Consider the following 24,093-nt stretch of genomic DNA (forward strand, 5'->3'; position numbering starts at 1 on the left):
GCAAAAGCCTACAACCGTGCCAGAGCCTGACATGCAGCATCCAAGTCATGCCTTCAAGACGGGTTTTATCATTGCAATCAATCAGCTTTCACTTTACATAATCATGCCGTGAATGAGTGAAACCCTCTTTGAGCACATGTTCAATGGTAAAAACGTGACGCTATAATACAATTATCAGCATAGTCTCAGAAATGTAAATAAATAAAGTGCACGCAACAGGCTGTTCTTACTGCTTCAGTGAAGTGACCAGCCGGTTGTAGCGCGCGGAGTCGAACGCTCGTTGGGCGTGTATAATAGCAGATTTGTTGCACAACTTATCTGCTCCTTTAACATGCTGGTGTCAATCATTATAATACTAAAAAATGCGGGGTAATTGCGAAAACATCTTGCAATGCTGCTGAATGATGCGTACGAACTCTGATATCTCTTCAGCACACCATTTTACTTTATTTTCATTATGCGTATCGCCTCTACTCGGGATGAAAACTGCACCTAACACGAACGGCACCCTTTTCTTGTACAATGAATCTTTCCGTTACATTAAAGAAGAAAGCATACAAGCGTAGCTCACTTTTTCGTGATCCCGGTACCAGTTGAGCATCGTCGAGTTCCCGCGGCACACGTCGGTTGTTGTTCGACTCACGCCTCCTGATCCCTTCCTCAGTTTCTGCAGTCAGCAGAATGTTTTCACGGGGTGTTTGCAAACAACTGAAGCAATGCTGCAATACTCACGGTTCATCTGCAGTAAGTGGGTGCTGCCGTTTTCCTCGCCAGCCGGGAAGACTTCGCAGAGTTCTTTGCCAAATTGTCGATATGCAGCGGGCGGAAACGACGAAGCGCACAAGAGAATTCACTGCTGTAGACGATGAGGAAAACACCTCTGAACTTAGCACTGCAGAACGGATCTTGCTGAGCGTCGAGATCATCGAAAACACGCCGATCACGTTGCTGCGTGACAAAAAACAAATGCGTGGAGCCTTTTTTTTCTCTGTGGGGACGCGGGAAAAAGAAAAGAAAGGAGAGAAGCGCAGCGTTACCTACGGCTTGTTAAAAGTAACAGACGCAAACATGACAAATTGTTTTTAATGTTGTTGTTTAAATCGTCATTATACCGCTAACGTTTCATCAACAGAAGCGAATAGCATGAGTGGATTGTAATTTATAGGCATAAGTATCCGAAATAACCATAAAACTAGGTGAGGAGGCCCGTCACTCTAGCAACATCACTATGTTGATGGTGCAACAGCTGTTCGTAGTCATTGCATGGCCGTTGTAGCCGTTGTGGCAAAGTAATCAGCGTGTTGTTCGCGGTGCCCATTTGATTCTCATTGTCTCGCCAGGGTCACTAAATTTTGCTCACGTCACATAGCCACATCCAGTGAGCGACGGGCTACGTCTGCCGCTTACAGCAACGTGATTCTCTATTAAAAACAAAAAATACAGCTTCTCCGGAGCAGTAAGGTTAATTTAGAACCAATGCTTGAAAATAAAAAAGAACACTTCCAAGGCAGGAGTCGAACCCACGCACAACGGCACCACTGACATGCAGCATTCAGCGCGTTAACCATTGCGCCACCGATTAGACACGTACATCAAACAATAAGGACATGAAAGAAAAGACAAAAGTTGTGTCCGTCCTGCTGGACAGACACAAGTTTAAAATTCCTTGAGCGCTGTCAAGGGTTCTACCCTCGACAACCACTCAGGTACAAACTCCTGAGCTTTCTGGAGTTCTACAAGTAGCGAGTGTCGTGTTTTTTGCTTCTTGTCCTCTTTGTCCCTGTCGAATTTGCGCTACTACACCACACGTTAAAATGATATCTCACCAACTAGCCCAGCTCTCGACCCTACTGGAGTTCTACAAACTTAGTCAAACACTCACGAAAACACATCCGTGCGGGCCGTCCGTCTGGATCGCAATAAAACCCCGCCATACGAGCCCGCCATAAACAGTGAAGGCCAATTAGCATAATCAAGTCAAAAGGGAGTCCCTCTTCATCATTTACTGGCAGTAATCTTGTACCATGTGGATCTAAAGGAAAATCCTTCTTTATCGTCCTTTGAAGTACATCTTAAAAATAAACTCCTTCCCAGCAATGTAAGAAAACGTGGTCTATAGTTTCCGGTTTTTTACAGATGAGGCAATCTTGCCCCCAAGGTAAGAAAAGACCACGGTCTTCTTGAAATGCCTTGACAGATAATGTACCTGTATGAAGCTTAAAAAAGAAAGACTTCGCGGCAGGAGCCACTTGCATTCTCTTCACCCTCTTAAGCACATCTTGCCCTTGACCTCCAATGTATATGGCTCGGTATAGAGGTACAGGTAGAACAGCATCACATACATCTTTGTAGAGCATTTTACGTGTCACTGAAAACAGATACTCATTAGAAAATCTAACAGATAAAAAAAAACGCCAAGCCTGCGCTGAAACCGCAGCACAGTCACAGCGAAAGCTGGAAGAGCGTTGTTTCTAGAGCCCGTTGTAAGCTCTCTTGGGGCTACAATACAAGTACACTAGATAGGTACCCACTACGCCATAAACCACAATTTTTGTGAAGCTGGGAAGCGCCTACTAAGCCATTATTCTTCATTCTACGGAGAAGCAAGGCACCAACTACCCGTCTGTAAGGCATTATGTGCAGATTGTTGACGCGACGACTGATGACGATGAAGAATTATGGCTCAGCCCTCTGTAATGGGTTGGAAGCTTTAAACGGCCTGCCAGTTATGTAATTTGCATTGGGCGACGCCCGGTCGTTATTTCCCTCTGTATACATACATGCTGTATACATGCTGTATACATACGTTGACTTGGCGAGAGACGGGGGGGGGGGGAGACCTTCACTAAGACCCCGAGGAAATGGCTCATGCGCTTATGGCCTTCCTTGGCAACCAATACAAGTGCACTTGCGAGGAACCCGCTACGCTATAAATCATTGTAATTTTACTGAGACCCCAAAGAAATGGATCATGCGCTTATGGGCTTCCTTGGCAACCAATACAAGTGCACTTGCGAGGAACCCACTACGCTCTTAATCATTGTAATTTTACTGAGACCCCGAGGAAATGGATCATGCGCTTATGGGCTTCCTTGGCAACCAATACAAGTGCACTTGCGAGGAACCCACTACGCTATAAATCATTGTAATTTTTGAGAAGTAGGGCAGCAGGCACTGTGCCATTTTTCGTCACTTTAAGGAGAGCCCTGGTACCTGCTAAACGCATGTAAGGTATTATGCGCACTTTGTTGATGCTGTGCCTGATGACGATGGAGAATTATGGCAGAGCCCTTTGTAATGGGTTGCAAGCATTCAACAACCTACTCGTTGCGCACTTCGCATTGTGTGGCGCCTGGTTACAGAATTCGTGTTGTGCGACGCTTGATGCTTATTTTACTCTTTTACCACGCTATATTGCATATGCTAATGTGGTTCCTTCTCGATATGAAGCCCATATAGGACCTTTTTGCAAAGTTGTTTCAAACACGAGCATGGCTCAGAGGTTGAATACTGGGCTCCAACGCAGAGGGCCCAGGTTCGAACCTCGTTGCATCTTGGAATTTGTTTCTTATTTAGTTTTTTTTCTTATTTCGAGCGATACTGGTTACGGACACCGGTGGCGGCGACGGCGGCGGACAACTACGGCGCCCAAAACGGCCGGTGAAATGATCTCATAACTACTTTCGCTGTAAAAGCGTACACTTAGAATAACCTCCTTAAGATACCCGCAGACAGCGCCTGTCATGTGATTCGTACCAACTACATATCCAGGTAAAGCCCACATCAGTCTCAGTTGGCACACCGTACGCAGGAAAGGGTCATTTGTGTTGCGGAAGAAAAGGAACCTGTTTACTACTTGGCGTATGAAAAGATGTGGTAATCCCAACCCTCCCTGTTTCACTCGTCTGAACAGATTAATTCGACTGCATCTCTCCCAATTCAACGCCCTAACGAAAACTGCGAATATGTGATGGAGCTTCTGTATGTTTGCCCTTGAACAATGCAATACTTGCATAACATACCAAAGTTTTGCGGCAAAGAACACATTACAAATAGTCGCTCTCGAAAACATTGACAGGTGATTACCGTTCCATCTGTTGGCTTTCAGCTGAATTTCTCTCGCTTGTTCTTGCCAGTAATTCTCATTATCTTTATAATATTCCAGTGGGATACCAAGGTACTTAACGGGTGTGGTCCCCCACTTTAACAATGGCAAAATAGTCTGGTCTTGACGGCCACTCTCCATGCCAGGAGCCCAGGCACTTTCCCCAGTTCACAAAACTGCCAGTTGCATTGCCGAAGCTTTTAACTACATTGATGGTAGCGCTAACACTTTCTTGATCTGTACAACAAATTGCAACGTCGTCTGCATACGCGAGAATTTTAACTTCCGATGCTTGTAATCCAAAGCCGTCAATGGTGCTGTTTTCAGTTATTGCTAAGCACAAAGATTCTGTATATAGACTGAACAATAGAGGACTGAGCGGGCAGCTTTGACGAACAGAACGCCCTATGTTAATCGGATCAAGGAGGTGTAGCGATTCTACAGATTGATCTCGAGAAAGCTTTTGATTGCGTTTCACGTGTTCTTCTCCTTGCCATCCTCGACCATGTCAATGTTGGATCAATAATCAAAGATGGAGTAGCTATGGCATACCGGAATTGCACGACACGTGTAGTAGTCAACAGGTCAACAGGTCACTGACCATTGCGCCACTAATGCACTGCGGCCGCGACGGCTAACAAGGCTTGGTAACGCTCTATGTGTACTACGCGATTGTACGATGAGTGTTACAGCTGTCTTTGTACGGTGCGCCGTTGTTCTGTTTGTACATTGTGCAGCATAATCCCCGTGCTTATCCCGAAGTTCCGAAAGAATGGTGGCTGGGTATGTTGCGCGTAATTCCCCAAGAGCACTACCTGCTACCACCTGCATTCCTAAATCGAACGGAGCAGCAAGCATCAAACCAAAATGCAACGTCTTCGAAGCCCCAAATGTGATGCGTGTTTGTGTTGTGTTCGTGCAGCACGATCCTCGTGCTTAGCCCGAAGTTATGAATGAAGGGTGCGTGCGCGCGCGCGCGTTCGTTCGTGTGTGTGTGTGTGTGTGTGTGAAAGCGCATAATTTCCCGTGAGCATCACACGAAATGCGCACGTCTGAGAAGCCGCAAATGTGCTTCGTGTTTGTGTGTGGGTATACAGAAAGTGGAAATGTGGATTAGGATTTGCTTTTGTGATCTTCAGCCATAGCGGTAGCCTGGATCGTCCATCGTGAAATGTGTGGTGTGAATGTTTGTTGATGTTCACTGTGAATATCTTGATTGGCTCCGTGTTTTCGGTGTTTATTTTTTTTAAAAATCGGCGGGTGTTTATTGGAGTTTATATTTTTGGCGGAAGTTTGGCGTTTATCGGAGTTTATTTCTCGTAAATCTCCAACTCTCCTATATTCGGAGTTTTGTATTATTCTCGATATCCCAAAATCTTAGATCTATTCATATCTGAATACTAAAACATGAAAACACACGAAGCACTTTTTTTCCAGAAGGTTTGAATCCACAAAAACATATACGCACAAGCGAAATACTTGAACACAAAACACCTGTATGTGTGCGTATAACAATCTTATGCTTAAATATTATATTGTAAAATACGCAAGCATACTTTGCGAGGTTGCTGTCAGTGATCGAAGTGCGCTCCTTTCGCTTGACGACTCTTAGCTTTGAAAATGCCCTTTCAACGTTAGCGCTAGAAACAGGAAGCGCCAGAACACGCAGGGCGCATCGACGAAGCACTAGCCACTGAAAATTGTGAAGTCTCCAAAACGACAGGGGTTCAACAATGTTACATATTTCATAGCACTGATAGTTCGCAAAATCACTCAGGAGCTGGCTCATGTCGTCAGGCGCATAGGTTTCGAACGCGCAGGGCAGCTCATGCTTCACATTTGTATTCACAATTTGAACACAGTACCAAACGATTCTTTGGTGTACTGTAGTTGACCGCACAGGTTCCTCTCAGATGTCTGTCTCCACTTTTTGGTGACAGCAGCGTAGTATTCGTGAAAGTCTGCGACAGTCGTTAAGCGGTCAGTCTCGTCAAGGAGGTCCAACAGACTTCTGACATCTCATGCGAAGACCTCGGTTGGATCACGCCATTGACTGATGAGTGCGTGCATACGAACCCCCAGTATGGGATAAACTTGGTGTACCAGGGTACTCTCTGCCTCAAGTTCCTTGATGACTGAGAGCACGGCACACGAATTGGTCTTCAGAAACCTCACCTTAACGAGCAAGTCGCACACAGCTTCAGGTTATGAAATAAGACTCTTGAGCTTCTCACACATCGTTCCCTTGATTTCGTCACTTCTCAAGAAAGACTAAATGGCACGCCAGTTGTCCAAATATCTTCTAGAGCTTCGTAAAAAGAAAACCACCTCAGTGAACGTACGGTTTTCAGCGACTTGATGGGCGTGCCCATGGCTAAGGAAACAAGACCTAACTTATGGCGCAGCTCCCGCGACGACCTCAACAGGGCAGGAAAGGGCACTACAAAATCGGGAACTACGTTAAACAAGCTCGTCCTGATTCCATCCTCCAGAGCTTTGTTAAGTAGGTGGCATGAATCTTTGCAGTGAATTGGGGTTGAATTACAATGATTGTAATTGCTGAATTAAAATTGGGGTTGAATTACAATTACAATGACACCGTAAAAGCTCGACATTTTTTTTTCTCGCAGCGCCTAGCTGCTGTGGACCTTCCACCTACAGAAGTGATGTTGTGTAACCTGTGACAGAAGTCTCGCTATCAATGGAATGTGTCAACTGGCTAGTTGTGCATTGTTACTTGTTTATGCGATGATCTGTTCAACCTTCCTTTGTGGGCGCACCAGAATGGCAAGCTCATGACCGTCTGGATCTCTAGTTTTCTGGCTTGCTCGAAGAAGTAGAATCTCAAGCTTTTCTATCTTTACACAGTTTCTTTGCTGAGGGATTGCAGGGGGCAGAGGTATTTCAGGTCGTGCAGGCACCCCCCAAATGTTTCTCACACTGCACCAGGAACCAAATTTTTCTCTAACATAGTGGCTCGAAATAATATTCTTGCTGCAGAGAACAATGGGGAGAGACTTCTCACTAACCGATATCTTTCCGGCAAATTTTCTTCTGCCACTTTGCACATAGTTCCTAATCAACAGGCAATTGGCCATTCGACATGCTTGCAGCCTTTCCCGACCGCAAGTTGCAAATAACACACATCACGTGTGCATTACCTAAACACTGCAGCAGAAGCACCAAACACACACACAGTCACTTCATAAGAGTAGGCAGACTTGAAAACGAAAAGTTACATTGTGGAAACTGACTGCCACAGTTTGAAATGTGATGCATCTGGCAACAAGCTATGTTTACGAGTAATGAAATAAGTTTCCTTGAAACATTTGTATATAGTGATAAGGTCAGATTCTCTCAAGAGGCACGTGATCTACGCCACTGCTTCATACCACCTGAAGAAGTAATTAACATGAGGAAGTCATGAAGTAAGCGGCCGCAGCACAACCCACTTTGACGGCTTGGCTTGCAACTCTGATGCAGAGCGCACTGTCATGTTAGACATTTTGACCGCACAAAAAAGACGAGGACAGAGGGAGATACGACGACACGGGCGGTAAACTTTCAACTCATTTTATTCACTGAAAGCCGTAGCAATATATAGACATTTATGACATGCGCAGATACAGTTACGTCCGCTCATCAATTTAGTGGGGCAGCCACTTGTCGAAGAAAGACAGTTCTGAATGAAATAATTTGATAGAGGTGTCACTGACACAATCATCACTTTTCTTTCTTATAAAATAAGCTTCTAATAGCTCCCGAGCTGTTTGGTCTTGGCTTCTGCCGAGAATCTTTATCTCCTGAAAGCGTGGTTCACACGCGCAGTCTTTACAGTGCGCAGGCAGGTGCGCCAAAGCGTCTTTTTTTACCTTTTGCTCAGCAACACTGCTGAGCACTGTCATGACCATACAAAATTTGTCTACTGTACTAGTGCCAGCCTTTTGGAAGGCCCTTGGTCATGCTGTAACACTGCTGTGTATTCCATGAATTCGTGGAGTTTTTTTGTTAAGAGGTTTTTTGTTAAAAGATAATAGATGTCTCTCAGTTTGCCAGGGAGGGTGTTGATACAGTAGTGACAGCAGTGTTGCTCTAGATTGCAAAAACTAGGCTTTTTCTTTTGTCCCTCATGCAACAAATCAATATTCTCTGAAGCTCAAGCTCGTTTCATGGTCATCAGTTGCTCAGCAATATTCCAAACTAGTAGCAGTGGGGTAGCTTTTCTCACATGTTGTCTGGCACACAGTTGTGAAAAGCTACAGTATGATGATGACAGGCCGTGTGTGTGTCTGTACACATACATACATACATGCATACATGCAATGCATGGTGTTGTATATTCATTGCTCGGTTTTTGTTGTTTGCTTCGCTCGATGCTTAAGTTTACACGAAGGGCACTACTGGTTTATTATCAGTAGCCTGGGAAACGTTTAACGTTATTCGTAACACATTCTGGATGAGTACTAGCAGTATTTTTTGACGATGATGCCTGGTACTAAGTAACTCCATTTATTTATTTTTCTGGCATACACTGTGATGCTAATGTTCTGTGTGATCAAATCATTAGTCAGCAGCTTTCATCCGACACGAAATACTATACGGCAACCCTACAACCAGTTATCAAGTAAGAGTGTCATATGTAGCAATGGTAAATATCGGACAAAAGGTTTTTGCTGCAACGTTTGTGCAATCAGGTGCTTGTGTATTTCTATTCTATCTCGTTTCTGCACTTATATGACCTGTCCATGTCAATTGTTTGGAAATGATTACAATTAAGAATGCCCTTATTGAGAGAATGGTGCTATGGTTTGCGAGTGGATAGGCAAAATACCATCACACGTGTAAACAATACAATGCATAAATGACATGTAATGTAGCTAAAGGGAGCTTTACGCTTCTTTGTTTGCTTTGTTTTGAAAAAACAAGGTTACAGAAAGCAATGAGAGAACAAATTTACGGAGTGCTGTTGGCTATATTAAATGCAAAGCATTTCTTTGTGAACCAAAGGCTCTTTCACCATTTCTATCTTATCGATCTGCCTACATCTGGCCCCTCTCGTGGTTGTCTGCTGAACATTATACCAAAATTAGTACAGGAGGACATGAATGCACGACAAACATGAACAATGTTATATGCCCGTCAATGGCGCAGATAGTTTGTGTCGAAGATAACTCGTGTCGCAGATAAGCTTGTTGCCGGCATCAATGGCATTGTCGGTTAGCAAAAATCTTGATGAACACAGAGAATCAAAATCACGATTCAAGCCAGCAATAAACCCATGCACTCAAACTGGGTGTCAAGTATTCTACCACAGGGGCATACCAGTGCTTAAAACTGCTTTAGAAAAAGGCCCTATACAAGTGTCATGTCGGGGCGACATGCACCATTGTAATTGCACCGTTGGCTATCTGCTTTTATAGCAATGCAATAAACATGAAATATGTACTACTATGACTCAGAAAGCTGTATTCCAGCATTGCTCGAACCCAGAGGAATACACCAACGACCGCTACTAATGATATACAGATTGTCACATCATAGTGCACGCTCCATTTCGATAAAACTGACGTCTGTGCTCTAACATGAGTGCAAATGCTATTTAGACAATAAGTTACCCTTTAGGCACCAGTGTAGTTGACATGCCTGGTAAGCCCTTGATATGCCCACAACTGATCAATTTACACAACGTCAATCCACCTCCTAATGTTTGGCTCAAAGCAAAAAAACACCAGGCCTGCGCTAAAACCGCAGCACAGTGCACAGCGAAAGCTGGAAGAGCGGCGTTTCCAGAGCCCGTTAACCTCTCTTGGGGCTACAATACAAGTACACTGGAAAGTTACCCACTACGCTATAAATCACAATCTTTGTGAAGTTTGGAAGCACCTAGTAAGCCATTATTCGTCATTCTGCGGAAAACCGAGGCACCAGCTACACGTCTGTAAGGCAGTATGTGCAATTTGTTCACGCGACGACTGATGACGATGAAGAATTATGGCTCAGCCCTTTGTAATGCGTTGGAATCTTTAAACGGCCCACCAGTTATGTAATTTGCATTGGGTGACGCCCGGTCGCTATTTCCCTCTCCCGTCACGCTGTATAACATACGTTGACGTGAGAAAGAGACGGGGGGGGGGCGAATAACTTTACTGAGACCCCGAGGAAATGGATCATGCGCTTATGGGCTTCCTTGGCAACCAATACAAGTGCCCTTGCGAGGAACCCACTACGCTATAAATCATTGTAATTTTACTGAGACCCAGAGGAAGTGGATTATGCGCTTAGGGGCTTCATTGGAAACCAATACAAGTGCACTTGCGAGGAACCCACTACGCTATAAATCATTGTCATTTTTAAGAAGTAGGGCAGCAGGTACTCTGCCATTTTTCGTCATTCTACGGAGAGCGTTGGTACCTGCTAAACCCATGTAAGACATTATGCGTACTTTGTTGATGCTGTGCCTGATGACGATGAAGAATTATGGCAGGGTCCTTTGTAATGGGTTGGAAGCATTCAACAACCTACTCGTTGCGCGATTCGCATTGTGTGACGCCTGGTTACAGAATTCGCGTTGTGCGACGCTTGGTGCTTATTTTACTCTTCTACCACGCTATATTGCATATGCTAATGTGGTTCCTTCCCGACATGAAGCCTGCATAGCACCTTTTAGCAAAGCAGTTTCAAGCACCGGCATGACTCAGAGGTTGAATGCTGGGCTCCGACGCAGAGGGCCCAGGTTCGAACCTCGTTCCATCCTGGATTTTTTTCTTTAGTTTTTTCTTATTTCGAGCAATACTGGTTACGGACACCGGCGGCGGCGGCGGCAGCGGCGGCGGCGGCGGACAACTACGGCGCCAAAAACGGCCGGTGAAATGATCTCATAACAGCTTTCGCTGTAAAAGAAAGACTCATCTTGGACATCTGTGCTTGTGAAAAATGTATTGGCTGGATGCATTATTGATAATTAAGAGATATACACGGCTTCAGTTCATTCTGCTTTTTACCCACCGTGGTAGCTTAGTGGCTATAGGATTGAACTGTTTAGCATGAAGCGTGCACGTCTGAATCTGTCCGTGATAGCCACACTTAAATGAGGGTGAAATGAAGAAACATGCATGCACTTTAAATGTGATTTAAGTACACATTAACCTGATGTGGTATAAATTATTCCAGAGTCCCCTGCTACACCATGCCTCATTATGTTTTCCCAATGTAAAGCCCAAACCTTATCTTGTCCACTTGCTTTGTTGATTTTATCTTGGCAAATAAAATGTGTCGAAGAACTCCCGCGGTAAGAAAAGAAGTCTATATCAAGAGAGATTGAAAGCGTAAGAAAGAAATTAAAAGTGAAAGACCTCATGGATGAAGCTGAATGAAGTGCATGCTTGAATGGTGGTGTTTAACACAAAGGCCGTAGCACTGCGTGAACGGGAGCACCTTTCCGTAGTTTCCAGAAGGTTTCACTGTATTTCTTTTCTGATTTTTGCCCGTATTGGGTAAAACCAAGGAGTCTCTGCATTACCACGCGAAGAATTTCCATAATGCTTCAAACAAGAACGGCTTCCGTAACGTTACGAAAAGTTTTGCGGCTTTCTTCAGACAGAAAAATTTTCCCTGTTGTCACGCGTGTATTGCTTGTGAAGCTACCAAAATTTTTTAGAGTGTATATATATATATATATATATATATATATATATATATATATATATATATATATATATATATATATATATATATGTATATATATATATATATATATATATATATATATATATATATATATATATATATATATATATATATATACATATATATATATATATATATATATATATATATATATAGAGTGGTGGAGGTGCGGGGTAGCCACATCTTGTGGGAAATAGCATCGGGAGGTGCCGGCTACTTCACGCGTCATGCTTTCATGCTTGCATAGCTCTTCCCGAACGATCTGACGGATGGTTGTAGCGAGGTCAACAGTTGGTGTAGTTTCTACACTAGGCCACCGAGGTGACATTGGCCAGACGAGCAAACTTCGGCGTTATTCTGCGCTGCTTCAATGCATCAAACTTCCGACAGTGGCGAGTGACATCTGACACTGAAGTTAGGCTTTCGTTGCTTATGAGAATGTTATAGTCCATAAATTGTTCATTTGAACCAGTGCTTCTACCAAGAGGACTTCAGCTCGCATTCATTCAAAGAATACTCGCCGACGACAGTAGCTGTCCTCAGTAACGTTCGACGCGATGACCGAGTGAACGCTTGCTCAGGACGATTAGAAAATTTCACCTATGGTCGACAAGTCACTTGTCTCCCGACAAGCGCCGTATGCTTCTAGACGTTCTGCTAAAGTACTTGCCGGTTTTCGATTTTTCACAGAGTGGCCATGCGCCTTCGATCCCCCGTCTCGTACACGCCACATGATAAATACAGGAACAGCACAGCCAATCCATCAAAAACCGTACCGGGTATCCCCACCGAGCGCAAGATAATAGACGATGAAGTGCGTGAAATGCTACAGAAGGGTGTCATCTAAGAATCATCGAGTCCTTGGGCAGCTCCAGTGATTCTTGTGAAAAAGAAGGGCGGTACCTGGAGATTCTGTGTCGACCACCGCCGTTTGAATACCGTCACCAAGAAAGACGTTTACCCTCTCCCACGAATTGATGACGCCTTGGACTGTCTACATTCGGCGTCCTACTTTTCGTCTATAGATTTACGCTGAGGCTATTGGCAGATTCCTATGCATCCGATGGACAAGGAAAAAACTGCTTTCATAACCCCGGACAGACTGTATGAATTTAACGTGATGCCGTTTGGGTTATGTAACGCTCCCGCCACATTCGAAAGGTTCATGGATACTATTCTGCGGGGACTAAAATGGAACATCTGTATGTGTTATCTCGATGACATTGTGATTTTCGGGCGCACATTTCATGAACAGAACGAACGAGTGGACGTAGTTCTGGAATGTATTAGAAACGCTGGTGTGGTTCTAAGTGCGAAGAAGTGTCGTTTTGGCGAGCGACAAACCTTGGTGCTTGGACACCTTGTCAACAAAGATGGCATCAGGCCTGACCCAAACGAGACAGCAGCCGTGAAAGCGTTTAAACCACCTCGCTCAACGAAGGAGCTTCGTAGCTTCTTAGGCCTGTGCTCGTATTTTCGCCGATTTATTCCTGCCTTTGAGGACGTTGCCTTCTCCTTGACCAGCCCGCTTCGTCAAGGTGCTAGTTTTGAATGGACACACGACTGCGAGACTTCCTTCAACCAACTGTAGTTCCTACTCATGTCGCAGCCTATTCTCCGGCACTTTGATCCTTCTGCGGCAACTGAAGTTCATACTGATGTCAGCGGAATTGGCATAGGTGCAGTTCTAGTACAGCGCTGCAATGAAAAGGAACACGTCATTGCATATGCCAGTAGAACTTTAAGTAAGCCGGAACGCAATTACACAGTGACTGAGCAAGAATGTCTGGCACTCGTCTTTGCTGTACAGCGATTCCGCTCATAACTCTACGGTCGTCCCTTCCAAGTGGTCACGGATCATCATTCCTTGTGCTCGCTTGTAAGCCTTCGCGATCCATCCGGCCGTCATGCACGCTGGGCTCTACGCTTGCAAGAGTACGACTTTACGGTATTGTACAAGAGCGGCAGGAAACGCTGACGCTGATTGCCTTTCGCAGATGCCGCTTGATACGACAGTTTGCGATGCCGACAATTTCGATCACCGCATTGCGTCAGTGACACCACTGGTCCCGGACAAGGCCAGCTTTGAAATTGAGCAGCGGAAGGACGTCAGTTTGGAGCCGTTATTTGCTGAAGCAAGAGCAACCCCTTCGGAAGGCCGCTTTTGCGTTCGTGAAGGACTGCTTTAAAAGAAGACCTCCTCGGCCAAGGGCTCCCGCTTCCTGCTGGCGGTTCCGGATAAGCTACGTTACTCTGTTCTGCGCGTCATGCACGACGACGCAACTTCGGGTCACCTGGGAAGGTCCCGAACACTCCATCGTACACAGGAGCGCTTTTACTGGCCACGCATGCGCCAGTCAGTTGAGCAGTACGTGACCGGTTGTGCCCAATGCCAGGCGCACAAATCAGTCACGACAGCTCCAGCCGGACTCCTACAGCCTGTGACGCCTCCCAGTGCTCCATTTGAGCAAGTTGGCATTGACTTCGTGGGCCCATTTACGCGCTCATCGAAAGAACAGATGGATTTTAGTGCGCGCCGATTATCTCACCCGCTACTGCGAGACGGCCGCCCTGCCATCTGCGACTGTTGGGCAAGTATGCTCCTTCCTTCTGCACTCGATTATACTGCGCCACGGACCTCCTCGCGTCATCATAACTTACCGCGGACGTCAGTTTACGGCAGACGTTGTCGAGGAACTAGTCCGTATGTGTGGCTCAGAACTTCGACATTCGACGCCTTACCATCCGCAGACGAATGGCCTTACCGAACGAACAAACTGGACACTGGTGAATATGTTGTCAATGTACGTGGCGTCCAACCATAAGAACTGGGACGACGTTTTACCGTTCATCATGTATGCATTCAATACTGCCCAACACGAGACCACCATCTACAGCCCTTTCTTTCTTCTTTATGTTCGACCCCATCGTTGTAACCTCTATACTATCTTTTAGTTCTCTGGTAATTACGATCCTTCTTTAGCCGAAACTCTCTGTCTCGCTGACGAAGCTCGCCGTCTTGCCCGCCTGCGTACCATAGCATCACAAGACCGATCGAAGCTCCGCTACGACAGCAAGCACCGGCACGTCACTTATGAACCGGGAGACCTCGTGCTCGTACGGAAGCCTTTGCGCAAGCGTAGCTTGTGCCAAAAACTCCTCGCCAACAACGCCGGCCCATTCGTTGTACTTGAGCGCCTCAGTGCAGTGGACTGACAGCTAGTGGGAGACGATCTGCAAAGGCTGAAGTCACCCATGTGGCTCGCCTCAAACCTTTTAGTCGGCGGGATGATGCCTAAAACGCGCGGTGCGCTTCGTCTGCGAAGGGGGGTTATCTATTTTAACTGACTTACTAGTTCGAAATAACTGAGGTCTATACGTGAATAAGGATATAATGGAAAACTGCAGGGAAACCTTCACTGACTTCACCATTCGCTCCCACCAGCCTCCCTACCAAAGCTGCGGCTGGAGCCGCTCAACGGTGAGCTTTCCGCATGGCAATCCTTCTGGGAATGCTACCGTAAATCAGTGCACGAGAACGAAGGGCTCTCGAAGACCGAGAAGTTCCAGTACCTAAGATCCCTGCTCACGGGACCAGCCATGACAGCGATAAGAGGGCTGCAGGCGACGGAAGCTTGCTATGAAGATGCCATCGAAATATTGCAGAGACGATTCGGCGACAAAGAACGAATTCAACAAGAACACATTGCGAAATTGAGAGCTCTTCCCAGCGTTGCTTCACGGGAGGACGCACGCGGGCTACGGCGCTTGTACGATCACGTGCAAGCCCACATTCGTGGACTGAAGGGATTAGGCATACATGCGGCGTCTTATTCGGCAATGTTAAGCGACGTGATCCTCTCGGAGCTGCCCAAAGAAATGGTTGTGGATTTCCACAAAGAAGTACGCCGAGCCAACAGCGCGACAAAGTCGGCGAGTCACTCGCCACACGATTCAGAAGCATCTTCGGCGTCAGGAGTAGACAATAGGCTAACCGACATTTTAGAATTTCTCCTCGTCGAGACAGAAAGCAGAGAAAGATGCGCCGAAAGCGTCCGTGCCACGAAGGGGAGCAAAGACGAACGGAGCGGGGGGGAAAGTAAACAGAACCATACACCAAGCGCCGCGGTACTTCACACGCTGCCGGTGCAGGCGAGGAGGTGTTTCTTCTGCGAGTCGACGAAACACGAGACACAGTCCTGTTCGGCTCCCCTCCCGCCGGAAGAAAAGACCAACAAATTGGCACGAGCCGGGCGCTGCTTTCGTTGTACGTCGTGGGGGCATCAGTCAAATGAATGCAGAAGAAAAGTACAGTGCATCCACTGCGGCAAACGCCATGTATCTTCCTTGTGCAACCCCGACTGGAAGAAAGCAAAGAATGATCGTCCGCAAGAAGCTGTGAAAGAAGTTACAACTAACGTACGTGCGGCCGCTGAAAAAGAAATGAACAAAGAAGTCGCTCTGCAGACTTTTCGCACTTGGGCCGTTGGTGGTAACAAATGCGGATACATCCGTGGTGTACTAGACGGCGGAAGTCAAAAGACATTTATTAGAGAAGACGTCTCTAAAACGCTTAACCTGCGTGTTTTGGGACACGAGGACTCCCACCTCAACACTTTCGGATTGACAGCTGCGAAAACGGAAACATTCCGAATCGTTGAACTGCGCTTGCGAAGTCAATACAGCGACAGTGAAACAACCATTGAGGCCATAGAGGTTCCATTCATATGCAAAGACGTTGCACCAGTTCCGGTTGACCATGCTTTTGTGCAGGAAATTGAGTGTAATGGAGGACTTATCGCTGACAAGCTCATTTATCCAGGAATGCCAGCGGTTCCAGGAATTGCACTGTTGATTGGAGCGGATCATTTGTGGAACTTACTGTCAGGGCAAGTCCGCCGCTGTGCAGACAACAACGTTTAGCAGCTATCCATACAAAGTTTGGTTGGACATTCCAGGGTCCGTTCAGTCTCAACAGCTCTCTGACCATGGCGACAAATGTCTGCATTTTAAAGATTGGTCTGGAAAGCGACACCAAAGATCAAACTATACTGCAAAAGTTTTGGGAACTGGACGCCATTGGAGTCGCCAATGAAGAGAGCGTGAAGCAAGAAAGCATCAACCACGCTCTGAGCAGCGTGGAAAGAAAAGGTGAGCGCTATGAAGTGTCACTTCCGTGGAAAGAAACTTCTAGCGACCTGGCAGATAACCGAGAAATGACCCCTTTGCTACAAGCAGAAAAGTTTAGCAGTTACACACGTCTGATAAGAGTAACCGCGTGGGTCATGAGGTTTGTGAGAAACTGCCGACGTCACAATGGGAGTAACCCAGCATATCTCACAGCGGACGAGATTCAAGAGGCCAGCAACCACTGGATTCGACATGCGCAACGTAAATACTACGAGCAAGAGATTGGAATAGTTTCTCGGGGAGAGGGCCTGACGGTGAACTCACCAATTGCACAGTTTCAGCCTTTCCTTGACGCACAGGGATTGTTGCGCGTGAAAGGTCGTCTTCAATTTTCAAAGATATCCGAAGACGTCAAGCATCCAATCCTTCTTCCGAAAGATCATGTCGTAACCAGACTTATAGTAGTTGCAGCTCATCTTCGAACTCTTCACGGAGGCGCTCTCAGCACTATGTCTGAACTGCGCGAATGTTACTGGATTCCGTGTTGTCGGCAGCTAGTGAAGAAAGTGATATCACGATGCTCTCTGTGTGCCAAGCACCGACTCAAACCGGCCACAGCGCCTACAGCTCCCCTTCCAAGTGACAGAGTGAACCGGAGCGAACCTTTTCAAGTTGTGGGCATCGACTTCGCCGGCCCTCTTTTCACCAAAAGTAAAACGTCAAGCGCAAAGAGTTACATCGCCTTGTTCACCTGCGCAACAACGAGAGCAGTGCACTTAGAGTTAATTTCCAGCCTTGCAGCTGAATGTTTTCTGCTGGCTCTTCGACGCTTCGTAGCGCGCAGGGGTCTACCGCAGACTATTGACATCGATAACGCTTTGACCTTTAAGAAGGCATCGAGGGAAGTGCAAAGCCTCTGGAAAATTCTTCGCAGTCGTGACATTCAAGACTACTGCGGCTCTCAGCGCATCACGTGGAAATTCATAATAGAAAAGGCAGCTTGGTGGGGAGGCTGGTGGGAGCGAATGGTGAAGTCAGTGAAGGTTTCCCTGCGAAAAGTTCTCGGACGTCAAAGCCTGTCATTTGAAGAGCTCACTACAGTCTTGGCGGATGTGGAAGCAGCGATAAACTCGCGCCCACTCACCTATGTCCTAGAGGAGCCAGGTGAGGCGTCAGTGCTTACACCATCCCATCTGTTGACAGGAAAGAGACTGATAGCTTTACCCGCCTCCAAGTTAAGCGCTGTTCCCACTTCTACAGCAGCTGACATTAACCGACGCTGGAGGTACCGACGATCACTTGTCAACGCCTTTTGGAACCGATGGCAAAGGGAATACCTGCTACAGTTGCGCTCCGCGCACCTAATATTTTCAAGACAGGGCAATTCCCTTACGGTAGGCGACATTGTGATTGTCCACGAAGACCATGCAAAGCCACATATGTGGAAAACAGGAAGAGTCGTCGAAGTTTTCAAAGGCCGTGACGGAGCAGTGCGTTCTTGTGCTGTAAAGCTGTCCACTGGAATCATTCTGCGACGTCCGGTACAACTGCTCTACCCTTTGGAGACAGAAGTAAAATGATCAAAGCTCATTTTGGGGGGGAGGATGTAATAAAACGATAGAACACCAAAGCCAGACGGGCAAACCAAATAATACCAAACGAAAGGCCGTCTCTTCAAGAACATGCGACTGCGAACATGGCACCGTTGACAGACGAGAGCCAGGCGCACCGTGGAGCGCGAACCCAGACAGGAGAGAGTGCGCTCCCTTCTCCCCGTGAAAAGAAGTTGGTTGGGTGGGGCAGTCTGGACACTGAACTTGTGAAAAGAAGACGTGTGTTGTTTGGTTTGCCCGTCTGGCTTTGGTGTTCTATCGTTTTATTACAGGGGGAAATATTACGCCGTGTATGCGCCGGACTAAAAAGACGAAGAAATGTGTGGAGGTGGAAAAGAAGATCTCTCGGTAGCTTATACGATAGGAAATACTATGATTACATATTGAAACCTAAGAACGAAAAATCGCTGTTTAGGGTTATGAGATCACGAAAAATTTTACCATCACCAATTAATATAGACTGTGAAATTATGTCATCAGATGAAATGAAGAAATCTTTGCAAGGCATAGCTAAAGGCCTGGAATGTAGATTTACATCAACCAAGTTATACAGTTTGCAAGTACCAGCGCTAACGGTGGATTTTACTAAAGTTACATTGGAAGAATTAGGTCTAGTGATTCAAGATTTACCCTCGTCAGCTCCAGGTCCGGACGGAATTACGGTTTCTATGATAAAGATATTATTCAAATTATCACCGTGTGACATCATCAATACAATAAATTATTCGTTAAAAAATGGCTGGATTCCATATCATTGCAAATGAGCAAAAATGATTCCGGTACAAAAAAGACAAGGATTAGGCTATGCCATAGAAAACATTCGACCTATTTCTCTTACTTCTAATATGGTAAAACTCATAGAGAGGGTGCTGCATAATAGAATTTCAATCTGTATGGCGGATAATTTATTGTTAAATCCAAATCAAATTGGCTTCAGAGTAGACTGTTCAATATGGTGTGCACACGCCGATTTAGAAAGCCGTATTCAACTTGCTCGGAAAAGAAGGCAACACGCAGCTTTAGTGGCGTTAGATGTCGCCAAAGCGTATGATGGTGTGGAGCATTCAGTTTTATTGGACCACTTACAGAGGCGTAAATTCCCTCAATATATAATTGCGTGGTTGGGCGAATTTTTGAGGGCAAGAGAATTTTATTGTTATAAGGACGGCTGTGCATCATTAAAGTTCGAACAGACTCGCGGAGTCCCCCAAGGAGCAGTGTTGTCTCCAGTATTATTTAATGTATTAATGAGCTCAATCCCCAATTGCCAGTATGTGCATCTATATGTTTATGCCGACGATATTGCATTCTTCGCGGCTGATAGTGATATTTATTCTGTATATCAGAAATTACAGAGATACATGAGTACGCTAGAGGCATGGCTAGAGACAATTTGCATGTCCTTAAATGTAAATAAAAGCGCATTGTTGATATTTCCAATCGCACATCCAATCTCAATTTCAATATTATATAAACAAGAGCCTATTCCGCAGGTTGAGTCGCTAAAATATTTGGGAATCATTTATAATGGGACACAAAACTGGACTCCACAAATAGAGAGTGTCGTACCTAAGGCACAACGTGCCGTACGCATACTACGTAGGCTGAGCAGCAGAAGATATGGACTACGTAGGGACACAATGATGATGGTCTATAAAATGTACATGCGCCCAATATTAGAATTTGGGTGTCTTGTTCTCGGGTGGCCCTGCGTACAAACTTAAGCCTCTGGTTATGCTGGAGCGAGAAGCCTTGCGATTGTGTCTGGGACTCCCTAGGTTTGTAGCAATCAACGTTCTGTATCAGGAAGCGCGCTTGCCAACATTGCCTTGTCGATTCCGAATCCTGACGGTGCAGACATTTTTAAAATTTTATAGCTTTCCGTTGAGACGATCTGAATGTGCTTTTATAAATGAGCCAGACTCCTTTTTTCTTGCTCATTGGCCACGTTTTCGTACACCACAGATTATCTTCGTTCAGAAGCAACTAGAGAGGCTAAAGGTAAAAATTCGAGATGTAGCTGCAGCAAATGTGTCAAACCAGAATCTTAAGATAGAATTCGATGAGATTTTCCCCTCTAAGCCTAATTTTCAATCATACAGGGTGTTAAATAGTCGGCTGCGAGATTATCTTACACACGCGAAAACAAAAAAAAATATAGTAGCCACAGATGCTTCAGTAATTGGCGAAAAGGCAGGCATCAATGGCTGGTCATTTTCATTAAGACTGCCAGACTTCACCCCTGTGTTTGAAGCGGAACTCTCGGCAATTATACTAGCGCTGCGAAAACTAGATTTGAACGACCATTGCGCAATAATAATAACAGATTCCCTGCCAGTATGTACATCTCTAACAACTTCATCAAAATCAATTGCCTTAAAAACGCTCCTTATGCTAGTTCCTCCACAGTTGAAAATTTTGAAACTATTATGGGTACCTGGCCACTGTGGATTAGAAATAAATGAAATGGCCGACACACTAGCGCGGCATTGAACGGTCCAATAATTTCGGTCCTTCCTGTAGTAGCCAGCATAACTGCGATTAGGTATAGGAAATCTTCCCTTCGAGCAGACGCCATAGAATCAATAACTTCATCGACAGAATTTAGACATCTAAAATTTCCATGGAAAATCCAGTGGTGTCAAACTGACAATTAGAAGTATTATTAACTAGATTACGATGCTGAGTGCCCCCGTTGAATCTGTATGCACACAGGGCTGGTCTGGCGATATCTCCCCTCTGTCACTTTTGTTCAGAAATCAAATCAATAGAGCATTATTTTTTATCGTGTCGCCACTATATATTACAAAGAATAAGACTTCTTGAAACTCACTGTGCTAAGCTGGGGATAATTTTAACAATAGACGCTATTATCACCTTCGGTGCTTCGGATTTGGGCGTCAGCCACAGGAATGTTTTTGATGCTGTAATTGCTTTCCTTCAGGAAACAAAACGAATGTGTTTTTCAGTTCTTAATTGCAAACCTGTTCCGATAATAGCAATGAATCAATAAAATAAAGAAATCAATAAAAAAGAAAACGTTCGGTACCACATTACTTTCATTATTCTAATTTCTAGTTAGGATGAGAAGTCTGGGATGAATGTAGAAATAATTATTGCAGTAGTTCTCTTTTATGTTTGCTTGTCTTTTGTGTTAACTTAGTAGTTTTAAATCTTCATATCTACAGTTCTTGGCCAATCCCCCAGTGTGGGTATGAGCCATGGGTAGAGGCACATCATCATCATCATCATCTTCGTCCTGTGCGGTCTTGCCGTCCAAGCCTTCTGTCAATAAACCCCAAACCTTTACTGTGGGCGTAACAATATATATATATATATATATATATATATATATATATATATATATGTGTGTGTGTGTGCGTGTTTGTGTGTATACACATATATACACACACATATATATGTGTATATGTGAGTGTGTTTGCCACAAAGAAAAGTACGTGAGAAGAAATATTTTCTGAAGTGCGTGACTGGAAATTTGAACCTGTGACCACTCAATCCGAAGTTCACCGCATGAGGCAACTGTGCCACGTAGAATGACCGATTAGCATACTAACGCCGAGCTATTTTTATACACCACTGGTGGTGTACCACCGCTGGTGGTAGTCGGAGCTCGGTGGTACTTCTGCGCGTTCACTATCACCCAACGACACGGCACGACCAGCACGCTTTAAATAACGTCGCCTCAATTGTGTTTCGTCGGAGCTGGGATGTGTGCGCGCCTCCTACCTGTACTTCAACCTACAGGGCGTAGTCGCCCGTGCTCGCGTGCTGATATCGGAACGGGGGAGATTTGTATGTCCTGTGCTTCCACCGCAAAGTTTGTGTTGAAGCTATAGACCACACGAAGGTCACTTTGCTCGCTACAGCGGCCGCCTTTGCGAAAGGATTGAGTTGTTAGCTAGAAGAGCCAAAGTAGGCGCTAGCTTGTTGTGCAATGTCCACGCTTGCGACGCGCTACCCAGCACAAAGAAGCAAAACTGTTACAGTTCTTAGTTCGCGCTCTTGCTGTGTATACATGTGCGTTATTTTTGTGTGTGCACCCGTCATGGCGGTGCAGTGATTTTGGTGTTCGTCTTCTGGCCCGAAGCTCCTGGGATGAAATCCCGGCCCCGGCGGCTGCATTTTCGGTGGAGACGAAGATGCTCTATACCCGTGTACTTCTATTTAGGTCCACGTTAAAGAACATCAGGTGGTCAAGATTTCCAGATACCTCCACTGCGAAATCACATGTAGTTATATCCTGGTTTGGGACATTAAACCCCAACATTTATTTTCTTTTAGTTGTGTCCTTCTTTGTGTTTGAGCCGCTCGCTGCAAGTGTCGAGCTAGACAATTGTTACTTCGCGCTCGTCCTATGCGTGTTCTTTTCTTGCACATTTGTGCTTGAGCAGCGCACTGCAAGTTTTGGCTTGTTTGCCGTTCATCGTGTGACATTCTAATTTGTTGCCGTCGCGTTCATTGATTCGCCATTGTGGTGAAACTGAGTTTTTAACACGAAATTGCTTTATCATTCGGTCTACCAAGACTTTACTGACATCATTTCCGTCACGAGTGTGACGTCAGTAAAATGACAACAAACAAATGACAAAGAAAAAAGAAAAAGTTTCGCAGGTTTGAATGACCTGGGAGTCGAAACCACGACCGCTAGGTCGGCGACGAGTGGAGCAGGGCTCTTTACCCACTGCTCTACGTTGGATATTCAAGGCACAGCGCTAGAGTTTGCTGTGTTCATCACGCTCCATGTACCACAAGTTGTCCATGTTTTCATCAAAGATGCCGTCGCTTACGTTGATGTTGGCCATGAATATGTACGGCTTGTCCATGCTCAGGAATGTTGAGGCCGGCAGGCTAACCGTGTCGCTTGCATTGATGTTGGCCGCCTCGGTTACCCTTACCAAGATAACCGGCGTGTATCTGTACCTTGACCATGGTACACTTAGATCACTGGTCATGAACACGATTTCACTGGTCATGACCATGCCATGACCAGTGAAATCGTGTTCATCATGCAGGGATTGCCTGCTATGCTAATATTGGTACATTACAAGTTATACAGACAACCATGAGAGCGCCCCGACGTAGGCGGCTAGACAGATAGATAGGTATGTAGATAGGTTAATTCAAATGGCCAAGGTGCCTGAGGTTCACTGAGAAATGCTTCGCATTTAAAAGCGAGTTAGCCGGTATGTGCCACATGAATTTTACAAGTGCTGCTACAAAATGCAAGCATCAATTGCATCCTTGTGAATGCATTGCTGGTGGCAAACGGAAGTGTGGTTGAGCTTGAGGGAAATGAAGAGGAAAAGATGGTGAAGCATCTCATACCCATCTATGGTTTAGCTTATCTAGGGCTCAGAAAGGGAAGTGAGGAGCTGGTAAAGGGGGAGGGGAGAGGGTGAACCGGAGCATATGCTTCTATAGTACAGCATGAGAAGGGAAAGGAAAGTAAGGGTAAGGAGTGATATGAAAGTTATCATGACAGAAAGGATGAATATGACATGGGGGATAGCAAGGGGTTAGGAAAGGGAAGTAATTGTA

At 45.5% G+C, this 24,093-nt stretch overlaps 1 protein-coding gene across 1 annotated transcript in view; it reads left to right on the top strand.

Annotated features, from left to right (window-relative positions):
- The window catches only part of LOC119399548 (uncharacterized), a 102,056-nt gene that overhangs the window by 44,359 nt on the left and 33,604 nt on the right, over window positions 1-24,093 (top strand). Inside the window, exons 2-3 of the mRNA XM_037666357.2 lie at window positions 12,482-12,605; window positions 16,750-16,942. Of these exons, the coding sequence (XP_037522285.2) occupies window positions 12,482-12,605; window positions 16,750-16,942 (317 nt within the window). The remainder of the gene's footprint in view (window positions 1-12,481; window positions 12,606-16,749; window positions 16,943-24,093) is intronic.

Source organism: Rhipicephalus sanguineus, chromosome 7 (assembly GCF_013339695.2).
Source record: "Rhipicephalus sanguineus isolate Rsan-2018 chromosome 7, BIME_Rsan_1.4, whole genome shotgun sequence".
NCBI classification, from domain to species: Eukaryota; Metazoa; Arthropoda; class Arachnida; order Ixodida; family Ixodidae; genus Rhipicephalus; species Rhipicephalus sanguineus.